The sequence below is a fragment of the Xenopus laevis genome, chromosome 5L (genome assembly GCF_017654675.1).
Source record: "Xenopus laevis strain J_2021 chromosome 5L, Xenopus_laevis_v10.1, whole genome shotgun sequence".
NCBI lineage: Eukaryota > Metazoa > Chordata > Amphibia > Anura > Pipidae > Xenopus > Xenopus laevis.
This window is the reverse complement of record NC_054379.1, coordinates 151,113,148-151,138,040: the sequence shown is the minus strand read 5'-3', so window position 1 is coordinate 151,138,040 and position 24,893 is coordinate 151,113,148. Positions and strand designations below refer to the sequence as shown.

The 24,893-nt window shown below is 42.1% G+C and overlaps 1 protein-coding gene across 1 annotated transcript; it reads right to left on the bottom strand.

Annotated features, from left to right (window-relative positions):
* Window positions 1-17,856: 17,856 nt before the first annotated feature.
* Window positions 17,857-23,162, bottom strand: LOC108717189 (protein LRATD1). Its single transcript, XM_018264023.2, has 2 exons — window positions 22,987-23,162; window positions 17,857-19,191 (listed from the first exon to the last, which is right to left on the bottom strand). Exon 2 carries the CDS (start codon window positions 19,150-19,152, stop codon window positions 18,328-18,330), a length of 825 nt encoding a protein of 274 aa, XP_018119512.1. The 5' UTR covers window positions 19,153-19,191; window positions 22,987-23,162; the 3' UTR covers window positions 17,857-18,327.
* Between the last annotated feature and the right edge of the window lie 1,731 nt (window positions 23,163-24,893).

Below are 24,893 nucleotides of genomic sequence, written 5' to 3'. Positions count from 1 at the left end.
CCTGGGTCTTTGTGGCCTTCCCACAAATCCAGACCTGTGTATGGGTGCCAACATTCTTTCACCCGATGTACAGCATTACGTATGTGCCATAAGGTGAGGTGCGGCACCATCATTTAATTATGTCTCAACTGGTCACTCACAGTAACAGCCCAGTTACCCTTGTCAGTTATCTGCACCCAAATGTTTTGCTTACCTTAGAAACACACACACATCCTCAGATGCCTTCAGAGCAGGTTGTCCTTTCAGGGGGTGTGGCCTAGGTGGATTGGGGGTGTGGCATATGTGGATGAGGGGTGTGGTTAGGAAGGATAAATGGTGTGGTTTGGGAAACAGCTGGATCCCTGTAGATTCAGTTTGGCCTCTCTGCATTGACTTACAATGTTACATCAATTGTTCTGCCACTAATAGTCATAACTGACTCAGAGCCTACCCAGCTTTGTAACTGGAAAGTACGTCTCCTACATTAAACTGAGAATATATTTGTAAAACTAAATTCAATACATTTTTACATGTGAATAGAACCTTTTCATACCTCCTAACAAGGGATGCACCGAATCCACTATTTTGGATCACTTTTGAAAGAGTCGGCAGAATACTGAACCTAATCTCAATCCTAATTTGCATATGCAAATTAGGGATGGGAAGGGGAAAACATTTTTTAGTTCTTTGTTTTGTGACAAAAAGTCACGTGATTTCCCCCCCTGTCCCTAATTTGCATATGCAAATTGGGATTTGGATTTGGTTCGGCTGGGCAGAAGGAATAATCTGAATCCTGCTGAAAAAGGCAGAATCCTGGCCGAATCCCGAACCAAATCCTGGATTTGGTGCATCCCTACTCATAACATTTTGGAAATAGAAAGAGGGACAAAAAGATTTGTCGCACGAAGCATGGTGACAATTTTCAACCATGACCTTTTTTGTGGCCACGCCCCCTAAACACCATGTCCATTTTACAAAATTTGGCAGGTTATGAAAGTCTGAATACATTTCTTTGGTTTTTATGTGTTATTGCAGTTTTGCTAATGAAGGTGATTTGCCCTTTAAGCTGCAAATCAGAGTTTCCCCAAGAGACCTGCTTATCTTAAAGTGGATCTGTCACCCAGACACAAAAAACTGTATAATAAAAGTCCTTTTCAAATTAAACATGAAATCCAATTTCTATTTTTTATTAAAGCATTCATAGCTGTTGTAAGCACATTTAAAAATCTCAGCTGTCAATCAAATATTGTCTGCCCCTCCTCTATGCCTTAGGCAGACAATTACTTTCACTTTCCATTCAGCACTTCCTAGATGTCACTGCTCTCCCCACTTTCCCCCGTTCTCTTTACCATTTAATTGTGTAACCAGGGCATGGGGATGGACATCAGGTCCCCCATTCTGGTGCACAAACAAGATTCTGAGATGATACAAGGCTTGTCTTAATAACAGTGTCCACAAAATGGCTCCTGCCTGCTTGCTATAATTATGAATTTCCAGACTGAAGGAAACAAGATTCAAATGATTTATATATGTAATTAAAGTTCATTTTGGTTGACTAATGTGATAAAATAGGATTTTGAATAATTTTTTTGGTGACGGGTGCCCTTTAAATTGTTGAAAGTATCTAAGTATCTATTCTGAGCTCTCTGACAAAAGCCAATTATGTTAGAAATGTTGTATCTTTTTCTGGCTGTTCAGTGGAGGAGTTCAAAGAGAAAGTCGCGACATTTAGGTAATAATCCGGGACTGCAGGTTGAGCTGTATAAATCGGGACTGTCCCATGAAAAACGGGTCAGTTGGGAGGTATGCCTTTTACCCTCCAGACACACCTAGTTACATCCCAAGCACTCCCCTGGCTCCACCCCAATACAAATATGAATCTGGGCAGGTGACCCCCTAAACGCAGGAAATGTGTCCTTATTTAAAAGACACGGTTGAACAGAAGCCCCTTTGTTCATATTTTTAGACATTCCCCCCTAGCAGTGGCTACATCCTACTTTCCATACCCTGATTAAATAAGTGAATGATTTCAATGCAAAGAGGGTTCCAAAAAAGACATCAGCCATCTATAATTAACTGATTGCTCATGCAACCAAAGAAAAAATGTACACGAAGGGACAAGAGCTAAATCTGAAAAATATTGAACCACAATTTCCTATACGTGGCTGTAAATTCTTTCCCTGGCACGTTTGAATAATTTATATCCAGTGCCAGAGAGATTCATGCAGCTCACAATCTGTCTCTCGCATTTACAGGCTTCAGGCGCACAATAAATGTTGTCCATAAAGCTTTCCTGTTAGAGCTCTTGCTAAATTTCTTTTTTTTTTTTTCCTTCAGTTTTAGATCCTAGGAAAAAAGGATATTTCTTGTGGTCGGCCAGGGTGCAATTTTCCTTTATTAGCAGCCTCAGATTTAAAAAGAGTTAAAATGATCAGCATTTCCCCAATTTTTTTTAAAAGGCCTCAGCTCCCTGCTAGAAATCTGGTAGAGAAGCCGAGGAGGGTTTTTCTTTCCATTCTGATTCTTTCACATGCACAAGACGGCAAGGCAAGGTTGGATGGGGTTTGGGTAGGGTTGATGGATGCACCTCAGAAGATATTTTTTGGGGGGTCCCTGTGCTATGTAGTTAAACCACTGTTTACTATATTGGCACTTGAAAGCCTGTGTAGAAAAAAAGACCCCCCCCTAGTCTGTCCCTGGACACTTGTGGCTAAATCTGGCAGTGGCAGCTGATGGTGGGGAAGGGGGTGCAGAGGTAAACAAAATTTGGGTCCTTGTGATACTATTTGTATTACTTATCTGGCAAAATAAAAATGGGGCTGCCTTGTTTTCCAGCAGGGACTGAAGACATACACTCTACCCCAGATCAATGGCCCCAAAAGACACAGAACAGGATCTAGTTACCCTTTATCTGAGGAGCTCATTTAATGCACTGCTGCCTGGGGTGGCCTTTTAGCTAAGAAAATTAGAAATAATAGCTTGGGCTCACACAGAAGACACAAGGCCAATGAACATTTCAAATACATAATTTAACTGTTATTGTGCCAGGAAATAACACAGCCCTAAAAAAATCAGAATGATTACGTTTGAAGGCAACAATTTGATAAGGACTCTGCTGTTTCTGGTTCTTTTGAAAACTTGTTCCACAGTATTGAGTATCAGCACCAGGCTGGAGATGTGTTAAAGGCAAAATGTGGATCTTATCAATAAAATCCCTTTACAAAAAGGTTCCATGCACACACTCCACCCTCACAAATATGGGTCATCTCAGGACTCAAGGAGAAGAAGTCTGTTGATCAGAATGCAGAAGTCATAGAGCAGCATTGCAGGGAGACAACTAGTGTGAATGGGATATGATCTCTGTGCAACGCTACGGAATAGGTCAGTGCTATGTTAATAATAATAATCTCTGCCTTTAATGCTTTTAAGGGGTACTAAGCCTGTGGCACTAATATTTGCCATAGTAAGCCCCTTCTTCCTTAATTACCCTTAACAGGAGTACAGTGAATTGAATAGCCACATCTTCCCTGGGTGAGCGGCAGTAATAAACACGGGAATACACCTGCGGGTGGCTCCATTAGGAAAACATTCAAACACACAAATTGCTATGTAACAAATATAACTTTATGTAATATTAAAGGCAAAGAAATATACTGTATGCATTTACATAGCATGACCAACTACCCTGCGAAACCTGTGACCAGGGTCGGACCGGCCTGTCGGGCCCCCAGCTCTAGTGGGCCCTGCCAGCCCAGATCCACCACATGGATTTCTTCCCTGGGCTTCTGCCTCAGGCCCCCCTCCAGACTGCTTCAGGGCCTCCCATCCGGCAACTGTGCCGCCACACGTGTGTGCAAGTGCGCAATTGCGCATGTGCATCAGCACAGCTTTTTGCCGTGACCAAACATTGCGTGCACTTACGCACATGCGCGAGTGCGTACACGTGTGATGGTGGAGGGTTGCAGGATAGGAGGCAGTGAGGCAGCAGCCCTCAGAGTCTGGAGGGGGGAGGCCTGAGGCAGAAGCCCCGGTGGCAGCCTGTGACAGTCCCATCCTGGCACCTCCCTGCCAGGCAAAGTCCTGGATCCTTATTCTTTTCCTACCCTCCCTCAGGCATAACTCACCCTAGGGATTCAGGGGCAAATTTACTAAAGGGCGAAGTGGCTAACGCTAGCGTAAATTTGCCAGTGTGACGTCATTTCGTTACTTTGCCGATTTACTAACAGGCGCTGGCGTAAATTCGCTAGCGAAGTGGACCTACTCTACCGCTTCGTACCCTTACGCCAGGCGAAGTTGCGCTATGGCAAAGGGACTTAACTATGCTAATTCACTAAGTTGCGGATTTTATTGAACATTACCTCTTGCGCCAGACTTGCCTTCGCCTCAGACCAGGTGAAGTGCAATAGAGTATATAGGGCTTGCTTAAAAAAAAAGTTGAAATTCTTTCTAAGTCCCAAAAAACGCTGTCGTCTTTTACTTTTTTAAGGGTGATAGGCTGAAAAAGATTGTAAATTTTTTTGGGGGTAGCCTCCTTCCCCCCTACATTTCCTAACATATGGCACCTAAACTATACAGTGGGCACATGTATAGGGCAAAATAACAACTCTATTTTATTCTATGAAGCTTTCCCAGGCTTGTGTAGTGTAATGTATTTGCTGCAATATATACATCCATTGTACTTTAACTTGGCGCCGTATGCATATTAGGCATCACTAGCGTAACTTCGCTGTGCTTGATGAATTAACGCTAGCGCAACTTCGGTACCTTTCGCCTCCCTGAGCGCAACTTCGGATTTTAGTAAATTAGCGGTGGCGAAGTGCGGCGAAGTGCGGCGAAGTGCGGCGAAGGCGTCGCTATCGCATTTTCGTTGCTTAGTAAATTTGCCCCTCAGATGGGTAGGCTCATCCAGAGCTGGAACAGGCATCAACAGCAATGAAATCCATTCAATGAAGCACATGCAGCTTGCTTTAAATCTTCAGGGTATTGCTCCCAACACTTTCCACAAACCCCCTTTATTCCTTACAACGCAGTTCCCAGCCACACAAAGTCCTCCTCTGCTGAACTACTGCTCCCAGCACTCTACATAGCACGAGCACACAAAAGTCCATTCAAGCTCTAAACCCTCATGGTTCAGCTTACCATGCTCTGGAGTACTTAGCATCAGCCTGTAGGGCTATCAAACTGCTTTTAGCCCTTACATCCTTGCAGCAGTTTCTGTCCACCCTCTCTCAGTAAAAGTGAAAGCAGCAATGGCTGTGTGCACATGGCTCTGCCTATATCAAAACAGTTACGCAGCAGCGACACCTTCTGGCACCCTCCGGTACCTGCCAGACACGCTGCACAGGGACAAGGGCTCCTGCCCCTCCCAAGTCTCTAGGTAAACCCTGTAGCTGGAGAAGCAGGGATATCCACCATGTACTTATGTTTTAGGCCTAAATTGTACCAGTGGAGCTGCCCATACCACCACTTAGAAAAGGAATTTTTCAATTGGGCTTCATTATTTATTTATTTATACGTTTTTTAATTGTTTGCCTTCTTCTTTTGACTCATTCCAGCTATTAAATGGGGGTCACTGACCCCACCTAAAAACAAATGCTCTGTAAGGCTATGAATGTATTGTTAATACTACTTTTTTTTACTCATCTTTATATTCAGGTTTCTCCTATTCATATTCCAATCTCTTATTCAAATCAATTAATGGTTGCTAGGGTGATATGAACCCTAGCAACCATATTGCTAAAACTGGAGAGTTGCTGAATAAAAAGTTAAATAACTCAAAAACCACGAATAATAAAAAAATAAAATCAATTTTAAATTGTCTCAGAACCCTTTACATCATACTGAAAGTTAATTTAAAGGTGAAAATGAGAACCAAATGTACTTCCATCCTACATACCAATACAATTTCAGTTACACTGGTAATACTACAGGTACTCAATTTCAGAATTTCTAAAATGGCACTGATTATATATAATGGCAGCAACCAGAATATAAGCAGAGTTTCTTACTGGTAGAGATATAGGGAAGACATGCCTGGTAGCAGGTATAGTAGGGAGAGATGGTGCCAATAGTAACAGTGGGATAATAGTCTCTGGGAAGGGAGTGTAACTGTGGGATAGCAGGTATAGTAGGAAAGATGGTGCCAATAGTAACAGTGGGATAATAGTCTCTGAGAAGGTATTGTGACTGTGGGAGAGCAGGTATAGTAGGGAGAGATGGTGTCTATAGTAACAGTGGGATAATAGTCTCTGGGAAGGGAGTGTGACTGTGGGAGAGCAGGTATAGTAGGGAGAGATGGTGCCTATAGTAACAGTGGATAATAGTCTCTGGGAAGGGAGTGTGACTGTGGGATAGCAGGTATAGTAGGGAGAGATGGTGCCTATAGTAACAGTGGGATAATAGTCTCTGGGAAGGGAGTGTGACTGTGGGATAGCAGGTATAGTAGGGAGAGATGGTGTCTATAGTAACAGTGGATAATAGTCTCTGGGAAGGGAGTGTGACTGTGGGATAGCAGGTATAGTAGGGAGAGATGGTGCCTATAGTAACAGTGGATAATAGTCTCTGGGAAGGGAGTGTGACTGTGGGATAGCAGGTATAGTAGGGAGAGATGGTGTCTATAGTAACAGTGGATAATAGTCTCTGGGAAGGGAGTGTGACTGTGGGATAGCAGGTATAGTAGGGAGAGATGGTGCCTATAGTATTAGTGGATAATAGCCTCTGGGAAGGGAGTGTGATTGTGGGATAGCAGGTATAGTAGGGAGAGATGGTGCCTATAGTAACAGTGGATAATAGTCTCTGGGAAGGGAGTGTGATTGTGGGATAGCAGGTATAGTAGGGAGAGATGGTGCCCCCTTAACAGTAGGATAATAGTCTCTGGGAAGGGAGTGTGACTGTGGGATAGCAGGTATAGTAGGGAGAGATGGTGCCTATAGTAACAGTAGGGTAAAAGTGTCTGGGAAGGGACTGTGTCTGTAGGATATCTTTCCTTGCTAAATAAAAGGTATTCTCTGCTAGTAAAAATAGACCTGAACAGTACATGGAATTAATTTATTTTACCTCTTTGTCTTTTATTCCCCTCTAAAAATAAACAAATGCTCACTTATTGGAGTTCAATGTCAAAACATGCAAGTGGAGGCCTGTCATTTTTATTTGGCGATTCTGCAAAATCAGGAAAATCCAGTTCTCCATGTGTCTTTGAGGAAGAAGCATATCATGTTGTTTGGAATAATGTGTAATATTTGATGCCCTGTCTACAATATGCTGGTATCTGTATACCATAAAAAGCTGGTGAAAAGGATTTTCCCCTGGGATACTGACACATTTCCATGCAACTATTCCTTGACAGAGAGCTTCAATTACACTTTGTGCCATGTTTTGAGCTATCACCATGTGATAAGTATGCTCTTAAATGCATTTAGCAAAAGCACCAACAGTCTTTTCCATCAGTAAATATGCCGCACGATGTAGCTCAATCAACAAGACATATCCTCTGTATGTACAGTTATTCCTTATCCGGAAACTGAAGAAAAGCTTAGAATTAAGGGAAAACCATCTCCCATAGACTCCAATATTAATTCAAGCTTTTAAAAATGACTTTGTCTTTTTCCCCTGTAATAATAAAACAGAACCTTGTACTTGATCTAAACTAATGTATAATTAATCCTTATTGGAGGGAAAACAATCATTTTGGGGTTAGTTAATGTTTAACTTGTCCCTTGTCCAGAAAACCCCAGGTCTCAAGCATTCTGGATAACGGGTTCCCATACCTATAAAGTGTGCAACTTACATAGCGTGACACAGACTCAGCTGTTCTGAACTGATATGTCCAACTTCAAGGAGCAGGAAAAGACAGATATTTAGAAATTATTTTCTTGGATACTACGGTGCAATTTGCTTTGGTGCCGGCCCTTGCATACTTCAATAATTTATTAAAAAGGGTTAGGGCACATGCTCAGATTCGGGGAGATTACTCGCCTGGTGACAAATCTCCTCTTCTTCGGGGCGACTAATCTCCCCGAACTGCCTCCTGCCAGCTACAATGTAAATCGCCGGCGGGATGGCACTCAGAACACTTTGTTTTCCGAAGTCGCCCAAGGTTGCCACACGAGGATACTTCGGGTGACTTCAGAAAACAAAGCGCTCTGAGTGCCATCCCACCAGCGGCGATTTACATTCTGGCCGGCGGAAGGCAGTTCGGGGAGATTAGCCCCCCCGAAGAAAAGGAGATTTGTCACCGGGCGAGTAATCTCCCCGAATCGGATCGTGTGCCCTGACCCAAAAACTATAAAGAGTTGTTGCTATATATCACCCGGTAGTGACTTGTGAATATTGTCAGCCTAAAACTTATATTAAAGTGATACTGGTATGTATCTATAACTGATTTATTATCATTATCACTAGTAAAGAAGGGACGTACAATGATTTCAAAGGAATTTCATGCCTAACCGACCAGTCAGGCCAAAAGAACTTACACACCAACATGGCTTTATTTAGCAGAGTATCTTGCTTTGGTTTAGTCTAGAGGTACCCAACTTATTTTTTACCTGTGAGCAACATTTAGATGGTAAAAGATTTGGGGAGTAACAACATAAAAAATGTTCCTGGGTGGTGCAAAATAAGGGCTGAGATTGGCTATTTGGTAGCCGCTATATGGACTGGCAGCCTACATTAGGTTCTGGTTTTTATACAACCAAAACTTGCCTCCAAGCCTGGAATTAAAAACAAGCACCTGCTTTGAGGCCACTGGGAGCAACATCCATGGGGTTGGTGATTCCTGCAAGGAACCAATTTCTAAGACCCGGACCCGCAACCCGCAAACAGCATATTTACCCACTTTGATCCGCTTCTCGACCCGCAACCCGCCGAACATCATTAAACAGGAAGTGATGGTGCTGCAAACAGGAAATGACATAATCAAAAGTGGGTGGGACAGAAACAAGTTTTGTAAAACTTTAAAAGGAGTAAAATATAGACAATATTACATAAGATAAGAAATTTAGATAAGCCCTGCGACCCGCAGACCTACTGCTATACCCGCCCCATATCCCCTCATTCCGCATGGTGCCCGCTTTTATACAGGTAACCCGCGGGTACCCGACCTGCTGCAGGACTCTAGCTGGGGATCACTGGTTCATCAACGTATACTGGGCTGGAGGTGGTGAGATCCTTTTACAGGCTGGTGTAAAAAAATGTGAATATTTCTAGGAAATTCAGCTGGAAGAAGTTCACTGACTGAATTCAGTTTGAAATCAGTGCAACCCAACTTGAATTTATTAGAAGTGTGCTTGATTTTTCAAATGATATTGAAACTTACTGTAGAGAGACTGCCCCCATTGGGATGTGACTGACAGAATTGTCTTTAGTAGACAACCCCCCAGAGGCTCCCTGTACCCACTTGATCTGCATTGGTGTTTGCCCCAAAAAGTCCCTGTTTTACCCCATATGGCAGCATTATGATAGCAGGTATAGCAGGGAGAGATATCCCAAAAAGTCCCTGTTTCCCCCATACAGCAGCATTGTAATTGCACCGTTGAACTGTTGGGTTGGTGGCTGCCATATTTTGCCATGACAGATCTGCTTTCTGGCTCTTGGACAGTGATCCCCAACCAGGATAATTTGCAGTGGAAGCCAGAGCCATATCTGCTTCTCCTGCCCCTGGTTGAAAATGCGTGTCCAACAGACTTTTCATGGCAGGATCTGATGGTTTGAGACTGGAATATGAATAGGAGAGGCCTTAATAGAAAGATGAGTAATAAAAAGTAGCAATAACAATAAATGTGTAGCCTTACAGAGCATTTGTTTTTAGATGGGGTCAGTGACCCCTATTTGAAAGCTGGAAAGAATCAGAAGAAATAATTAAAAACCAATAAAAAATAAATAATAATTGCCATACTGCCATCTTTTTTCATTTCCTATGTATCCCTGGTACCATCATGGATGGGCACATGTTGAGTAGTCATTTTTGACTTTACTACCTTTGCGTTCAGCAAAAAAAAACTCTTAGAGAATAAAAAGAACATGACGGCATGTTAATCTAATGGAAAGCAAATTTACAAATTGACAAACCCAGGGAACTTGAGCTTCCTTCTCCTTTAAAACATTTCTAATGGGTCAGTAACCCCAGGTTAGAAATAATGTCATTAACCTGCTCTCATGCTGTCTATTTTAAAGGGGTTGTGTACCTTTAAACGAACATTTAGTATAATGGGTGAATAAATTTGGCAGGCATGGATTTGTGGCGAATTTCAGCATTTCCCCGCCATCGAATAATTTCGCAAAGCTGCAGCGAATATTCGTCATCGAAAAATCCGCTGCATCAAAAAAAAATTGTCGCGCGTTGGAATAGTTGCGCACATAAAAATTGTTGCGCGTCGAAATTATTCGAAAGCCCATTGACTTTAATGCATTTGGACAAAATAGTTGCGCATATAAAAAAAATTATATTGCCCATTGACTTCAATGCGTTTCATGAATTTTGCGCTGTTTCGTGAATTGATTGGTAAATTCGCAAATTTTACGGCAAACCTATACACCACAGAATCGCCCATCAATAATGATGTAGAGAGCGATATTCTGAGACAATTTGCAATTGGTTTTCATTTTTTATTATTTGTGGGTTTTGAGGGGTCCAAATTCCCCTAGCAACCATACATGGTTTGAATAAGAGACTGATATGAATAGGAGAGGCCTGGATAAAAAGATGAGTAATAAAAAGTAGCAATAACAATACATTTGTAGCCTTACAGAGAATTAGATTCTTTTAGATGGGGTCAGTGACCCCCATTTGAAAGCTGGAATGAGAAGAAATAATTCAAAAATTATAAATGAAAGCCAATTGAAAAGTTGCTTATAATTGGCCATTCTATAACATATTAAAAGTTAACGCAAAGGTGAACCACCCCTTTAGCTGTAGTCCAAAAAACATTCAACTGGTATTGTTAATATATTTCCTATAGCTTTCATATACAGGTATGGGATCCGTTATCCGAACTGCGGAAAGGCCGTCTCCCATAGACTCCATTTTATCCAAATAATCCACATTGGGGTTATTTAATGTTTACATGATTTCTAGTAGACTTCAGGTACGAAGATCCAAATTATGGAAAGATCCATTATCTGGAAAATTATTATCCCACGTATTCTAAATAACTGGTCCCATACCTGTATAAGGTGTATACACAGATTTAGACATTGAGTTAGTCTTGTATAACTTTTGTTTGAAAGGCTGTGCAAACCCTGATGGAATCCGAAGTAAGGGCAATAAATAACATTTACAGCCGTACAGTAGAGCTCTCGGATATTGCAGACAAATAGCTGCCGGCAGTAGCAGCAGCCCATAGACGTGTGTGTATATATATATATATATGTATATATATATATATATATATATATATATATATATACACACACACACGTCTATGGGCTGCTGCTAATGCCAGCAGTTATTTATTTATATATAGGTATTGGATCCATTATATGGAAACCCGTGATCCAGAAAGCTCCGAATTACGGAATGGTGGTCTCCCATAGACTCCATTCTATCCAGATAATCCACATTTTAAGAAAATGATTTCCTTTTTCTCTGTAATAATTAAACAGTAGCTTGTACTCAATCCCAACTAAAATGTAATTAATCCTTGTTGGAAGCAAAACTATTGGGTTTACATGATTTTCTAATAGATTATGGGCAGGGGCACACAAAGCTACTGGGGGAGATTAGTCGCCAAGTGACAAATTGCTTCTTCTTCGGGCGACTAATCTCCACTTTCTGCCTCCAGCCGGCTAGAAATCTAAACCGGTGGGATGGCACTCAAAGTGCTTTGTTTTCCGAAGTCACCCGAAGTTTTCACTTCCACTCGGAAAACGAAGGGCTCTGAGTGCCATACCGCCGTCAATTTCGATTCTAGCCGGCGGGGAGGCAGTTCGTGGAGATTAGTCGTCCGAAGAAGCGATTTGTTGCTGGGCGACTAATCACCCAAAATAGCACTGTTTGCCCTGGCCCTAATGGTATGAAGATTCAAATGACAGAACGATCTGTTATCCGGGAAACCTCAGATCCCGAGCATTCTGGATAATAGGTCCCATACCCTGTATATATCTGACAGCACACTCATTCGCTGCTGCCCCATAAATGATGTACTGTTCCAAGCGACGGCTATTTTTAGAAATAATATATTGGCAAGGATGTTTACCGCCTGCCATATCAATGTTTCATGAGTACTAGGAAAATGCATTCATCACATGGATATTTGTGCAGGACGGCCAGAGAGATTGCTAGCACATGGAATTTGGTCAGAGCCAAATCAGAGCAGCTGTATGTGAAAGCTAAACAGGTTATCTTACTGAGGACCTTTTATTAACACTGACATTCAGCAGATTCCTAATGGAAGGTGTCAGACTACCGAGAGGTGCCTTTAGGCAGAGACAAGCAAAGGGATATTTCCTTGGGCCCAGCGCATAGTGAAGACTCCTAAGTGTAGCCAATGTAGTTAGGAAGAATATGGGATAGTTTCCAGTGTTGTCTGACCTGTAGGGGTAGTTCACCTTTAAATTAACGTTTAGTATGATGTAGACAGTGATATTCTGAGACAATTTGCAATTGGTCTTTTCATTTTTTATTATTGAGGTTTTCGAGTTATTTAGCTTTTTATTCAGCAGCTCTCCAGTTTGCAATTTCACCAATCTGGTTGCTAGGGTCCAAACTACCCTAGCAACCATGCATTGATTAGAACGAGAGACTGGAGTATGAATAGGAGAGGCCTGCATAGAAAGAGGAGTCATAAAAAGTAGCAATAACAATAAATGTGTAGCTTTAAAAATCATTTGTTTTATAGAACCCCCATTTCGAAATAAAAAAAAAAACTATAAACAATAAGGGGCCGATTCACTAACTTCGAGTGAAGGATTCGAAGTAAAAAAACTTCGAATTTCAAAGTGTTTTTTGGGCTACTCCGACCATCGAATGGGCTACTACGACCTTCGACTACGACTACGACTTCGAATCGAACTATTCGAACTAAAAATCGTTCGACTATTCGACCTTTCGATAGTCGAAGTACTGTCTCTTTAAGAAAAAACTTCGACCCCCTAGTTCGCCATCTAAAAGCTACCGAACTCAATGTTAGCCTACGGAGAAGGTCCCCATAGGCTTTCCTCAGTTATTTTGATCGAAGGATATTCCTTCAATCGTTGGATTAAAATCCTTCGAATCGTTCGATTCGAAGGATTTTATTGTTCGATCAAAGGAATAATCCTTCGATCGCTCGATCGCACTATTTGCGCTAAAATCCTTCGACTTCGATATTCGAAGGATTTTAATTCCCAGTCGAATATCGAGGGTTAATTAACCCTCGATAATCGACCCTTTGTGAATCGGCCCCTAAATAATGAAGGCCAATTGGAAAGTTGCTTAGAATTAGCCATTCTATAACATACTAAAAGTTAACTAAAAGGTGAAGCACTCCTTGAAGTTGCAGTTGAAGTGCAACCCCCAGCAGCCTGTCAGAGATTGCTGCTACATTAGATAACACACAGCGCAGACAATACTACTATATAAGAATGATGTAGACCATGAAATTCTTTTTTTTCCCCAACCCCATGACAACAGAAGACAGCCTTGAAATCATCAAGAAAATACAATGCATCATTGGTAATTACATCTATTTGAAAGGAGAACTAAAGCTCAACAACAAAAGCTCGAGATGCTTGATGTCATTGCGGCACTAGGATCGCTTCGGCTTTCCGAAGCAGCCCGAAGTTTCCTCGTGAGGCAACTTCGGGCGACTTCGGAAAAACAAAGCTATACGAGTACCATCCCGCCGGCAATTTACATTCTAGCTGGGGGAAGGCATTTAGGTGAGATTAGTCACCCGAAGAAGAGGCAATTTGTCGCTGGGTGACTGCATATGCTAATTAGGATTCGGATTTGGTTCGGTATTCAGCCAAATCTTGCGAGAAGGATTCGGGGGTTTCGGCCAAATCCAAAATAGTAGATTCCGTGCATCCCTAATATATATATATATAGACATAAAAATATAGATATAAAATTCAAGACTTGGCTTGTTGGTAATTAATTCAGATTCACATTACATGGCAGCATAGAAACCAGTACATTTTGCACCACTGTTAATTTATGATCAGCTCTGCATCATCAACTTCTATAACCTCTGCTGACGTTTTGACGATTTTTATGACTCCTAAGCTTTTCAACAGCGGCCCATAGCACACTGAGCACGTGCAGTGCCACCGACACTCAAAGGATGGCCTAACAAGATACAAGAGGGGAATCTGCTAAGGACAACTATGAAGGCCTGGATCATTATTATAATGGGGCTTCCACATCATTTCTAGTCATATTCTCCTACCTACCAACATTTTGTAAATAAAAAGAGGGACAAAAAATGTGGCACACGTCACGCATAGTTGTCCACCCCCATTCTTTTGGCCACATCCCCTAAATACCGTGTTCATTTTACAACATTTGCCAGGTTATAGTTTATATACTGTAGTTTAAACCTATTTCTGTGGGGTTTTTTTCAGTTATCACAGTTTTGATAATGAAGGTGAATTGCTCTTTAAGCTGTAAGTCGAACTTCTCCTAAGGGACCAGTTACAATTACTTACTTGCTTATCTCGAAATTGTTACAAAAGTCTCTTATCTGTACCTGGTGGCTGTTCTGGGCTCTCTGCCAAAAGCTTTTTAGCCGTTTAGTGCAGAGAAAAAACGGGACTTTCCAGTACTGCGGTTTGAGCTGTCAAAAGCAGGACTGTCCTGCTGAAAACGGGACAGTTGGGAGGTATGGTTTTGTGGTTTAGGCTTTGTTCTCCTTTAACAAGATGAGTCTTAGAGGGAGCATTTAGTTGCAAATTAACTTTTTTCGTATACTACAGATAGAAGGCGTCTATTGCAGTTGGTCTTGGCTAGTTAAGCAGAATGACTATAGGGCTGGATTGGAATTGTTACATTGATCACTGATCCTCCCTAATACATTGTCTATAGTGTCATCTAAATGACCTACTTTATGGTATCGGTGAACCCAGCCAACCCCTTAAAATGGTAAATTATTTACTAAACCACAACAGATAAACCCATGAATTTCCAACTGGTTTTTAATCCTATTATGGATTTTTGGTGCCGAAATAGTGGTGCAAAAATTTTTGTCTGGTCTGACACAGCTTCTGATAGAATAACTCTTTATCTTTGCATACAGTATATATATATATATATATATATATACACACAGGTATATATATATATATATATATATCGAGAGAGAGACTGTGAATAACTCAGGACCCCACCAGGCTATTGATACAGTATAGTAGAGTGTCCCTGGGTCGGCTGTATGTATTGTTCCACCCCTGCAGATGACTTTGAGATATTGAGTAATGTGCAGAAATCACATGTAATTGCTACAGAAGTATAAATGAATGAATAATAGCGTTTTATTGCACAGAGAAAGCCAGCATTGTGCATAGGAATGTGTAAGTGAGAAGAATGGGTTGGTCACATGGTGCTGTAGGGGCTTTACTGTTTGCACATCACTTATATGTTCTTGGCAGACAAAGGGTAAATTGGCAGCCTTGCTATTAACCACTTATATGCAGAGCTGAATGTAGGCATCACTGAGCCTATATGTAAAAGTTTCAGGGCTTCATTAGGACAGGGATTTACAACGTGGGGCCCCCTTGTGAACGTCATCTCCCAGCTTCCCTGCAGTTATAGTTTATTCAACAACAGGTTGGTAGGGATGTAGCGAACCGCCGATAATGTGTTCGCGAACGCCGTTCGCGAACACCGGCAAAAAATGCGAACAGTTCGCGAACAGTTCGCGAACTTCGAACATCCGAAAATCGTTCGATTCGAACGATCGAAGGATTTTAATCGTTCGATCGAACGATTTTCGTTCGAATCGAATGATTGAAGCCATTCGATCGAATGATTTCATTCAATCCAATGGCTTCGATCGTTCGATTCGAACGAAAATCCTTCGATTTTAGCGATCGAATGGTCGAATGGTCGAACGATTTTGACGCGAACGCCTATTGGCGAACGTCGCGCGACGTTCGCGAACTTGCGGCGGACGCAAACAGCCGATGTTCGCGCGAACAAGTTCGTCGGCGAACAGTCCGCGACATCCCTACAGGTTGGTCATTAGGAAAAAAAGGAAAAGGAATTAGCTATGCCACCTCATCAGTTTAACTGTAGACCAGTGGTTGTGGGACTATTTTAGTTTAGACCCTCCCTTGGACATCCATCCTTTGGTCAAGGCCCCATTTAGCTCGTAAGAACTTATAGATATATAAATTAATTGGTGTATTAACAATTCATAAAAGTCATAATTTCAGAATATCTAGGACAGCAGATACATTCTTGTCTCAAATCTCAACCTAATTGACTTTGAAGGTGGGCTTTTAGATGTATCTAAAGCAGATGGGCTTTCTTCTCACAGTATCCTCAAATCTAACCTTCAGGCTGGACCCTCTTCCCTTTTCAGACCCTAATCTCAACCTAACTGACCTTCAAGGTGGGCTTTCAGATCTATTTAAAACAAATGGGCTTTCTCCTCACAGTATCCCCTAAACTAACCTTCAGGCTGGACCATCGTTCCTTTTCAGACCCTAATCTCAACTTAACTGACCTTCAGGTTGGACTTTCAGGAGCATCAAGAAGAACACATAGGCATTACCCTAACAGTATCCCCCAGACTAAGATTCAGGGTGGACCCTCTGTCACTTTCAGACCCCAATCTCAACCTAACTGACCTTCAGGTTGGATTTTCAGGAGCATCAAGAAGAACAAATGGGCATTAACCTCAAAGTATCCCCTAAACTAAGCTTTAGGATAGACCATCTGCCACTTTCAGACCCTAATCTCAACCTAACTGACCTTCAAGTTGGGTTTTTAGGGGCATCAAGAAGAACAAATGGGCATTACCCTCACAGTATTCCCCAAACTAACCTTGAAGCTGGACCCACTGTTCCAGACCCAAAAATGCCACCCCCACAATTGGGAATCACTGCTTTGGACAAGTGATGTGCTTGCATACCTTATTAACAATTAATTTAGCCTGTGTGTTTCCATCCAGAATGTAGTAGTCAGGGGACCAGAAAAAAATTTGTCAAATCCAGGAAAATGCAAAATCAGGGAAATGGATTATGCATTATACATTGTTGGGATCTAACTGAACTACTTTTTAGCCATATGCATTGTGCCTTTTCATTTTGAAGGGGTGGATGCTAGATATCATAGCTGTAATGTGTGTGATATAACACAACTACCTAGTGAAAAGTAAAGTGTAGACTAAATTAGCTACAGAATAAGGGAACATGGGTAGATTAACACGCACTTAACGACAGAATAATGTAACAGGCACATTAAGGCATAATAGGCTACAGAATAATGTAGCACCGCATCAATAATCACTACAGACAGGACTGACTTTTAGGGGACCATCACATGTACCCAATGCTAATTCTTTTTTCTACTAATAGATTTTATTAGTTTTTTCTCATAGCTTCTGAGAAAATGGTTTACACTTCCTCGGTCTAACCTCCCCCCCCCACACTGCAAACAACTCAACCAAGCTGTTTGTCAGAAGCACATAGCAACTTGCTGGCTCATGCTGAAATCAGCCAGTCAGAGCAGATGAAATCTGTCAGTGACTCACAGCAAGAGTGTGTTGTTTGCAGACACAAAAAGAGTTAGGTTGAGTAACTCCAAATCATCAAACACATATCTAACAATAATGAAAATAAATATTTGAAGCGGATCTATTAAACATCAACTACAATGTAGCAAATTTTTCAAAATGCCAGTCATATGCCCCCACCAATAGAAAAAGGATACATAGCAAAGAACAATACCAGGGAAGCAAATAGAGAAATCCAATTTATTGGCCTCTGTGATTAAACGATCATGGAGAAAAACCATGAAAATTAAAAAAAATTTCAATTTGAAATTTTATTTAGCATGTTGCTAATTTGCTCAAGAAGACATCAACACTACAGCCAACATAACCAAGAATACTGTTGTTGCTTTTTTTTTGTTCATTGTATTTTTTTTTTGTTCTTTGTATACCATGTTTTTCGAAGCCAAACCAAACAGTGGCTATGGTGTAAATGCTGGTTTTAGGAATGTTGACATGATCCATAGAAAGGTGTCCAAAAAAAGGTGCAATAAAGTTTGGCAAGTCAGTAAGGGGTAAATGTCCATTGCCATTATCTTCACCTTCACTGGGATGTCCAACCTGCAGCACTTCAGCTACTGATGAACTGAATTTCTCAGAAGATGCTGAGTTCTGTAATTCAACAAAAGCTGAAGGGTCTCAGGTAGGACATCTGAAGGTTCTACTCCTTCCTCTCCACCATGGAGAGTTCCTTGATGAACCTCAGCTTTCCTCCAGCATCTGCTCTGCGTTTCTCTCTTATAAGCTCCTCCAGACTGTGGAACCTTAGTGTATGGATGTTGTTTTCCTCTAGGTGGAGTTTCAGAAAGTACTGCAGGTCCCCGGTGTGGACCTCCCCACCAGCTTTAAATTCCCTGTTTCCAAACCTGCACCAGGCTGCAAAACTTTCAGAGTTAGTCCAGCAGATCTCTTCACTTCTTAAGCCCAAGTGCCCGCAGGCATTTTGCAGGACCAGCTCGGCAGTTAGTGGTCTGTATCGATACCAGTTACTAACCACCCTGCCCATGCATTCCCCACCCACCTCGAAAAGGTTGTCCTTCCGAATTTCTCCCCGGTGCAAGTGAATGATCTGTCCCTGGCCAACATAAACTGCCCAGTGAGGGGAAGGTGGTGGTGGATGGTCCTTGGAGGGACAAATAAACAGCAGTTCCACAAGATCCCCCGGTGTGCAAAAGGACAACAAGCCCTGAACTGGGTACACATTGAGGTCCTGGTTGCCCCTGATCTTGGAGAATATGCATTCCTGGCAGCTGAAAGCAGAGAACTCGATTTCGTTCAAAACTATATGCCCTTCTTCTTCCTCTCCCGGGCTGGGGTCTCTCACCCCAAAGCGCCCGGACTGCCCTCTGTCGTCTAAGTCCTCCTCCTCGTCTGAGAAGAAATATGCCACCCCAACCCGAAGCTCTTCCTTCTCGATCCCGGAGGGGTCCCCAGTTGGCAGCTCGCTGTAGTTCAGGTGGGTGATGCGATCCAGTTGGTTTCCCATCAATGACAGGACAAGACAAGGGCAGTGGGAACGCCAGTTCTGTGTGAGAGGAAACAAGTAGAGTTAGATAAGTAAATCAAAGACAGCACATTGGTAGTATAAAAGTTAATTAATTAAAAATTCTGTACTGTTTCTGAAATAATCAAGTTTATCTTCACTATTCCTCTCTCCTCATTCTGTCTTCATTCAGGAGTTGGGTGTCAGAGGAGTGATCCAATATATCTTATAGGGGGGCTCCTTTTGCCTAGAAGATGTTTTAGAGCTCACTCTATTAAAATCACCAGACATCATGTCTCTCTACATGCAGGATTTGTGCAAAAGGCAGTTATTTTGTTAGATTTTGTTTGTACTGGAACCGGTTATTTGAATGAGCTCTAATACATCTGCAAGGAAAGGGAGCCCCCCTATAAGATATATTGGATCATTCATCTGCTGCAAGAAGACAAAATGAAGAGAAACAGATGCTGAGAAAGGAATAGTGAATACAAACTTGATTATTTCAGAAACAATGCAGAATTTTAATTGATTGTATTTAGAAAGTTTCTTACTATAGTATGAGGAAGATTATATTAAATTTTATTTTTTTTGCGATAGTTCCCCTTTAAGTCAAGAGAGACAAGTATAGGCTATCATATCATCAGAACAGAGACACAGGAATGATTATATGTTATAGGGGGGCTCCTTTTGCCTAGAAGATATATTAGAGCTCACACTATTAAAATCACCAGACAACATGTCTCTCTACATGCAGGATTTGTGGAAAAGGCAGTTATTTTGTTTCCTCTCTCCTCATTCTGTCTTCATTCAGGAGTTGGGTGTCAGATAAAAGATCCAATATATGTTATGGGGGGCTTCTTTTGCCTAGAAGATGTATTAGAGCTCACTCTATTAAAATCACCAGACATCCTGTCTCTCTATGTGCAGAATTTGTGCAAAAGGCAGTTATTTTGTTAGATTTTGTTTGTACTGGAATCAGTTATTTGAGTGAGCTCTAATACATCCGCTAGGAAAGGAAGCCCCTTACAAGATATATAGGATCATTCATCTGACACCCAAGTGCTGCATGAAGACAGAATGAAGAGAAACAGATGCTGAGAGAGGAATAGTAATTATAAACTTGATTATTTCAGAAACAATTAGATGTACTGTATTTAGAAGGTTTCTGACTTCAGTATGAGGAAGATTATATTCAATTGTAATTTTCGTGATAGTTCCCCTTTAAGTCAAGAGAGACGAGAATAGGCTAGCATATCAGCAGCAGAATAGAGACACAGAAATGGATATCAGCTGATTAAAGGGGTGGCAGCATTAGAATAACAGGCACCTCCAGCTGCATAATAAAGACGTGAAAAATCAGTCATATGCCGACAAGTAGAGCGTTAGCTGCATATAACACAAGGTAACTGTCAATCAGCTGATTAGACAAGTACAAGGGTCGCTACATGTGAAGGGGCAGTTGCATAATAAAGTACCAGGGGATCCGATGAACAGACAAAGGCACAGGGATGGATGAATAATAAAGGTATAGTACATAACTAAGAATCTGCTGAATAGAATCCAGTACAGGGTTGTCAGCACAATGCATAGGAGTAGTAACACAAACAGAAGTGTGTGAGCAACACCATGAAACATGGGTGGCAGCATATGCACAAGTCTATAGGTATCGACTGAACAGACGAGTACGTGGGTATCAGCACCACTGCATAGTGATTAGACTGCAAAATGTGTATGAGCAAATATAGTGATATTCACACAAAATAAACCTATTTATGGTCCAATGCAGATCAGAGATAAGTCCATGGGTATTAGCACAGCAGAGATATATTCATGGGCAGATGCAGAATAGAGACAGACAGCAGAATGGAGACCTATTGATATGATTATATGTTATATATGATACATTGGAGTTATGTAGATAAGGGCAATTGAAATTCAGCACATATGCACCACCTGGGGCTATTGTGGTTGTACTCTCATACATATCAGTCAATGACTGGCGATAAATGGTAAGTTTCCCCACTCCCAGCCATGGTATAAAATATATAATCGATTCATTCTATAGTATGTCTGTCTGCCTAAAAACCTTCCCCATTCCCTGGCAGAGAGATAGGACACCCCATCCAGCCTACCCTACACTGCTGCCAGCAATCACTCACTGATGTGAGATGTGTATTAGCAAAGCAGATACACACAATGTTTATATTCCCAGCCTGATAGCGTGCAGGTAAGATGGGCATCATATGGGTGAGAGAAGATCCTCAGCTTTAGAGGAAGATTCCACCCTAGGAAACAGGCAGAAATAATACAGGACCTGTCCAGCAGGAGTTCCAGATGGCAGAGAATAATTCTCGCTCTTCTACTCAAATAGACCCAATGCATTCAGCATATATAGAGCAACTGCATGGCTATTAAACCTGCTACTACTATTCCCAGCACCCCTTGAAAACAGAGTCACGTGGCGAGAGAAATAGGTGCAAATAAAGAAACGGAATCTGTAAACGGTCTGAAAAATCTCTTGGGTTTAACTGTTACTCCATTAGATACCATAGTACCATGACAGAAATCACTGTACCTCAGCAAAAATTACCCAAAATCCCAATGTACTCCCAATCTCACTGTGCATTGCTGGAACTCACCTTAAATTGTACCCCAAAAACTCAATGTCCCGTTGGAATTCCACTAAATTCCACCGTGTTTCATCAGAGTATTTTTCTAAGCAGTGCACCTTGCAGGTAGGTGGTACAGGGCACAGGCAGGTAGACAGCACCCAGCACAGGGAACATACACAGGGAGACAGCACCCAGCACAGGGAGCATACACAGGGAGACAGCACCCAGCACAGGGAACATACACAGGGAGACAGCACCCAGCACAGGGAGCATACACAGGGAGACAGCACCCAGCACAGGGAACATACACAGGGAGACAGCACATAGGGCACATACACAGGGAGACAGAACACAGGGCACACAGGAAGAAGGATGTATAAAGGGGCACCAAGGCAGAGAAACGGTGCAAAGTACAGGACACTGAGATCAGTCAGTACACAGGACACACAGGCAATGAGGGCACACAAGTCAGTACATATGGCACCCAGGCAGGCAGAGAACAGGGCACACTGGCAATCAGCACACAAGGCAGCCAGTCCATGGGGCACCCAGTACACAGGACACCGGGAAGGCAGTACACAGAGCACCCAGTACACAGGGCACCCAGTCCACAAGACACACAGGAAGGCAGTACACAGAGTACAAAGCACCCAGTACAGGACACCGGGAAGGCAGTACTCAGGGCACCCAGTACACACAGAAAGCTAGTGTGCAGAGCACCCAGTACAGAGAGCACCCAGTACACAGAACACACAGTTCACAGGGCACCCAGGAAGGCAGTACACAGGCCACTCAGTACACAGGGCACCCAGGAAGGCAGTATACACAGGACAGAGCACCCGGACACCGGAAAGGCAGTACACAGAGCACCCAGTACAGAGGGCACCGAGTATACAGAGCACCCAGTACAGAGGGCACCCAGTATACATAATAGCCAGTACAAAGGGCACCCAGTATACAGAGCACCCAGTACAGAGGGCACCCAGTATACAGAAGAGACCATACAGAGGGCACCCAGTATACAGAGCACCCAGTACAGAGTGCACCCAGTATACAGAGGGCACCCAGTATACAGAGCACCCAGTACAGAGGGCACCCAGTACAGAGGGCACACAGTATACAGAAGAGCCCGTACAGAGGGCACCCAGTATACAGAGCACCCAGTATACAGAGCACCCAGTACAGAGGGAACAAAGTGTAGGCAGCAATAAAGAGCAGTCCGTACCCGAGCAGATCGCCGTTGCGGTGAGATAAGAAAACTCCTATAGGCTCCTTGTCCCCGCCATGGGTGCGAGTGCTGCACAGGAGCTGATCTCCCCCGGCCGCTGCTCCAACACTTTCCTCCCGAGCTCACTGATCCCTCTGCCTGAGCTTCCCCTGCTCCAACGCGCAGCGACTGGACTGTCAGCTCGAGAGCTCAGTAACTACAGCTCCTGACACTTTCTAGTCCCCGCCCCGCCCGCCTCTCATTGGCCACACGGTGACCCTGGCGGAGACTCTGTCACTACCGAGCGATGGGGAAGGGCGGACTGTCCCCTCCCAACTGCCACACTGTCCCCTCCCAACTGACAGTCGTAGTTTGGTATAAGAGAAAGTGCCCGTGGGTTCAGTCTCATTCCTGTCTGTCCTTCCCTTCCTTCTGCCTCAGCAGCGCCAGCTCCCAAAAAGCCACCACCGAGATACACGGGCTCTTATATATATTTATATTTACATTTTAGCTGCACTTGATACGTGACTGTCATAGAGACACTCACAATAGACAGACGGATAGATAGATAATATAAGAGATAGATAAAAGACAGACAGATAAGAAGAGATAGATATTAGACAGACAGATAACAGATAGATAACAGACAGACAGATAAGAGATGGATAATAGACAGACAGATAAGAGATGGATAATAGACAGACAGAGAAGATATAGATAATAGACAGATAAGAGATAGATAATAGACAGATAAGAGATAGATAACAGACAGACAGATAAGAGATAGATAATAGACAGACAGATAAGAGATAGATAATAGACAGACAGAGAAGATATAGATAATAGAGAGACCGATAAGAGATATATAATAGACAGACAGATAAGAGATAGATAATAGACAGCCAGATAAGAGATAGATAATAGACAGATAAGAGATAGATAATAGACAGATAAGAGATAGATAACAGACAGACAGATAAGAGATAGATAATAGACAGACAGATAAGAGATAGATAAGAGACAGACATATAAGAGATAGATAACAGACAGACAGATAAGAAATAGATAATAGACAGACATATAAGAGATAGATAATAGACAGATAAGAGATAGATAACAGACAGACAGATAAGAGATAGATAAAAGACAGACAGATAAGAGATAGATAATAGACAGACAGATAAGAGATAGAGAATAGACAGACAGATAAGAGATAGAGAATAGACAGACAGATAAGAGATAGAGAATAGACAGACAGATAAGAGATAGAGAATAGACAGACAGATAAGAGATAGATAATAGACAGACAGATAAGAGATAGAGAATAGACAGACAGATAAGAGATAGATAATAGACAGACAGATAAGAGATAGAGAATAGTCAGACAGATAAGAGATAGATAATAGACAGACAGATAAGAGATAGAGAATAGACAGACAGATAAGAGATAGATAATAGACAGACAGATAAGAGATAGAGAATAGACAGACAGATAAGAGATAGATAATAGACAGACAGACAGGGTCGGACTGGGGGGCCTGGGGCTTGCTGCCCACAACCCAACTCATTCTTATCCCCCTGCAATGTGGAACCTTTCTCTGTCATCTGTCTTTAGGTAGATAGACTAACTAGATTGATTATTGATTAGATAGACAGGCAGATTGATGACTGAAAGATGCATAGAATAGATGGTCCATAACATCAAACGATAGAACAATGAATAGATGATCCAGATTACATAGATTACATTGATAGATTTGTAGTATTATTAGTATTAGAGAGAGAGAGAGAGAGAGAGAGAGAGAGAGAGAGAGAGAGAGAGAGAGATTGAATATAATTGATGACTTAATTAGATGGATAGATAATTGACAGGATCAATGGATAGATAAAAAGGCAGATAGATGATTTCTAGATACATGCATAAA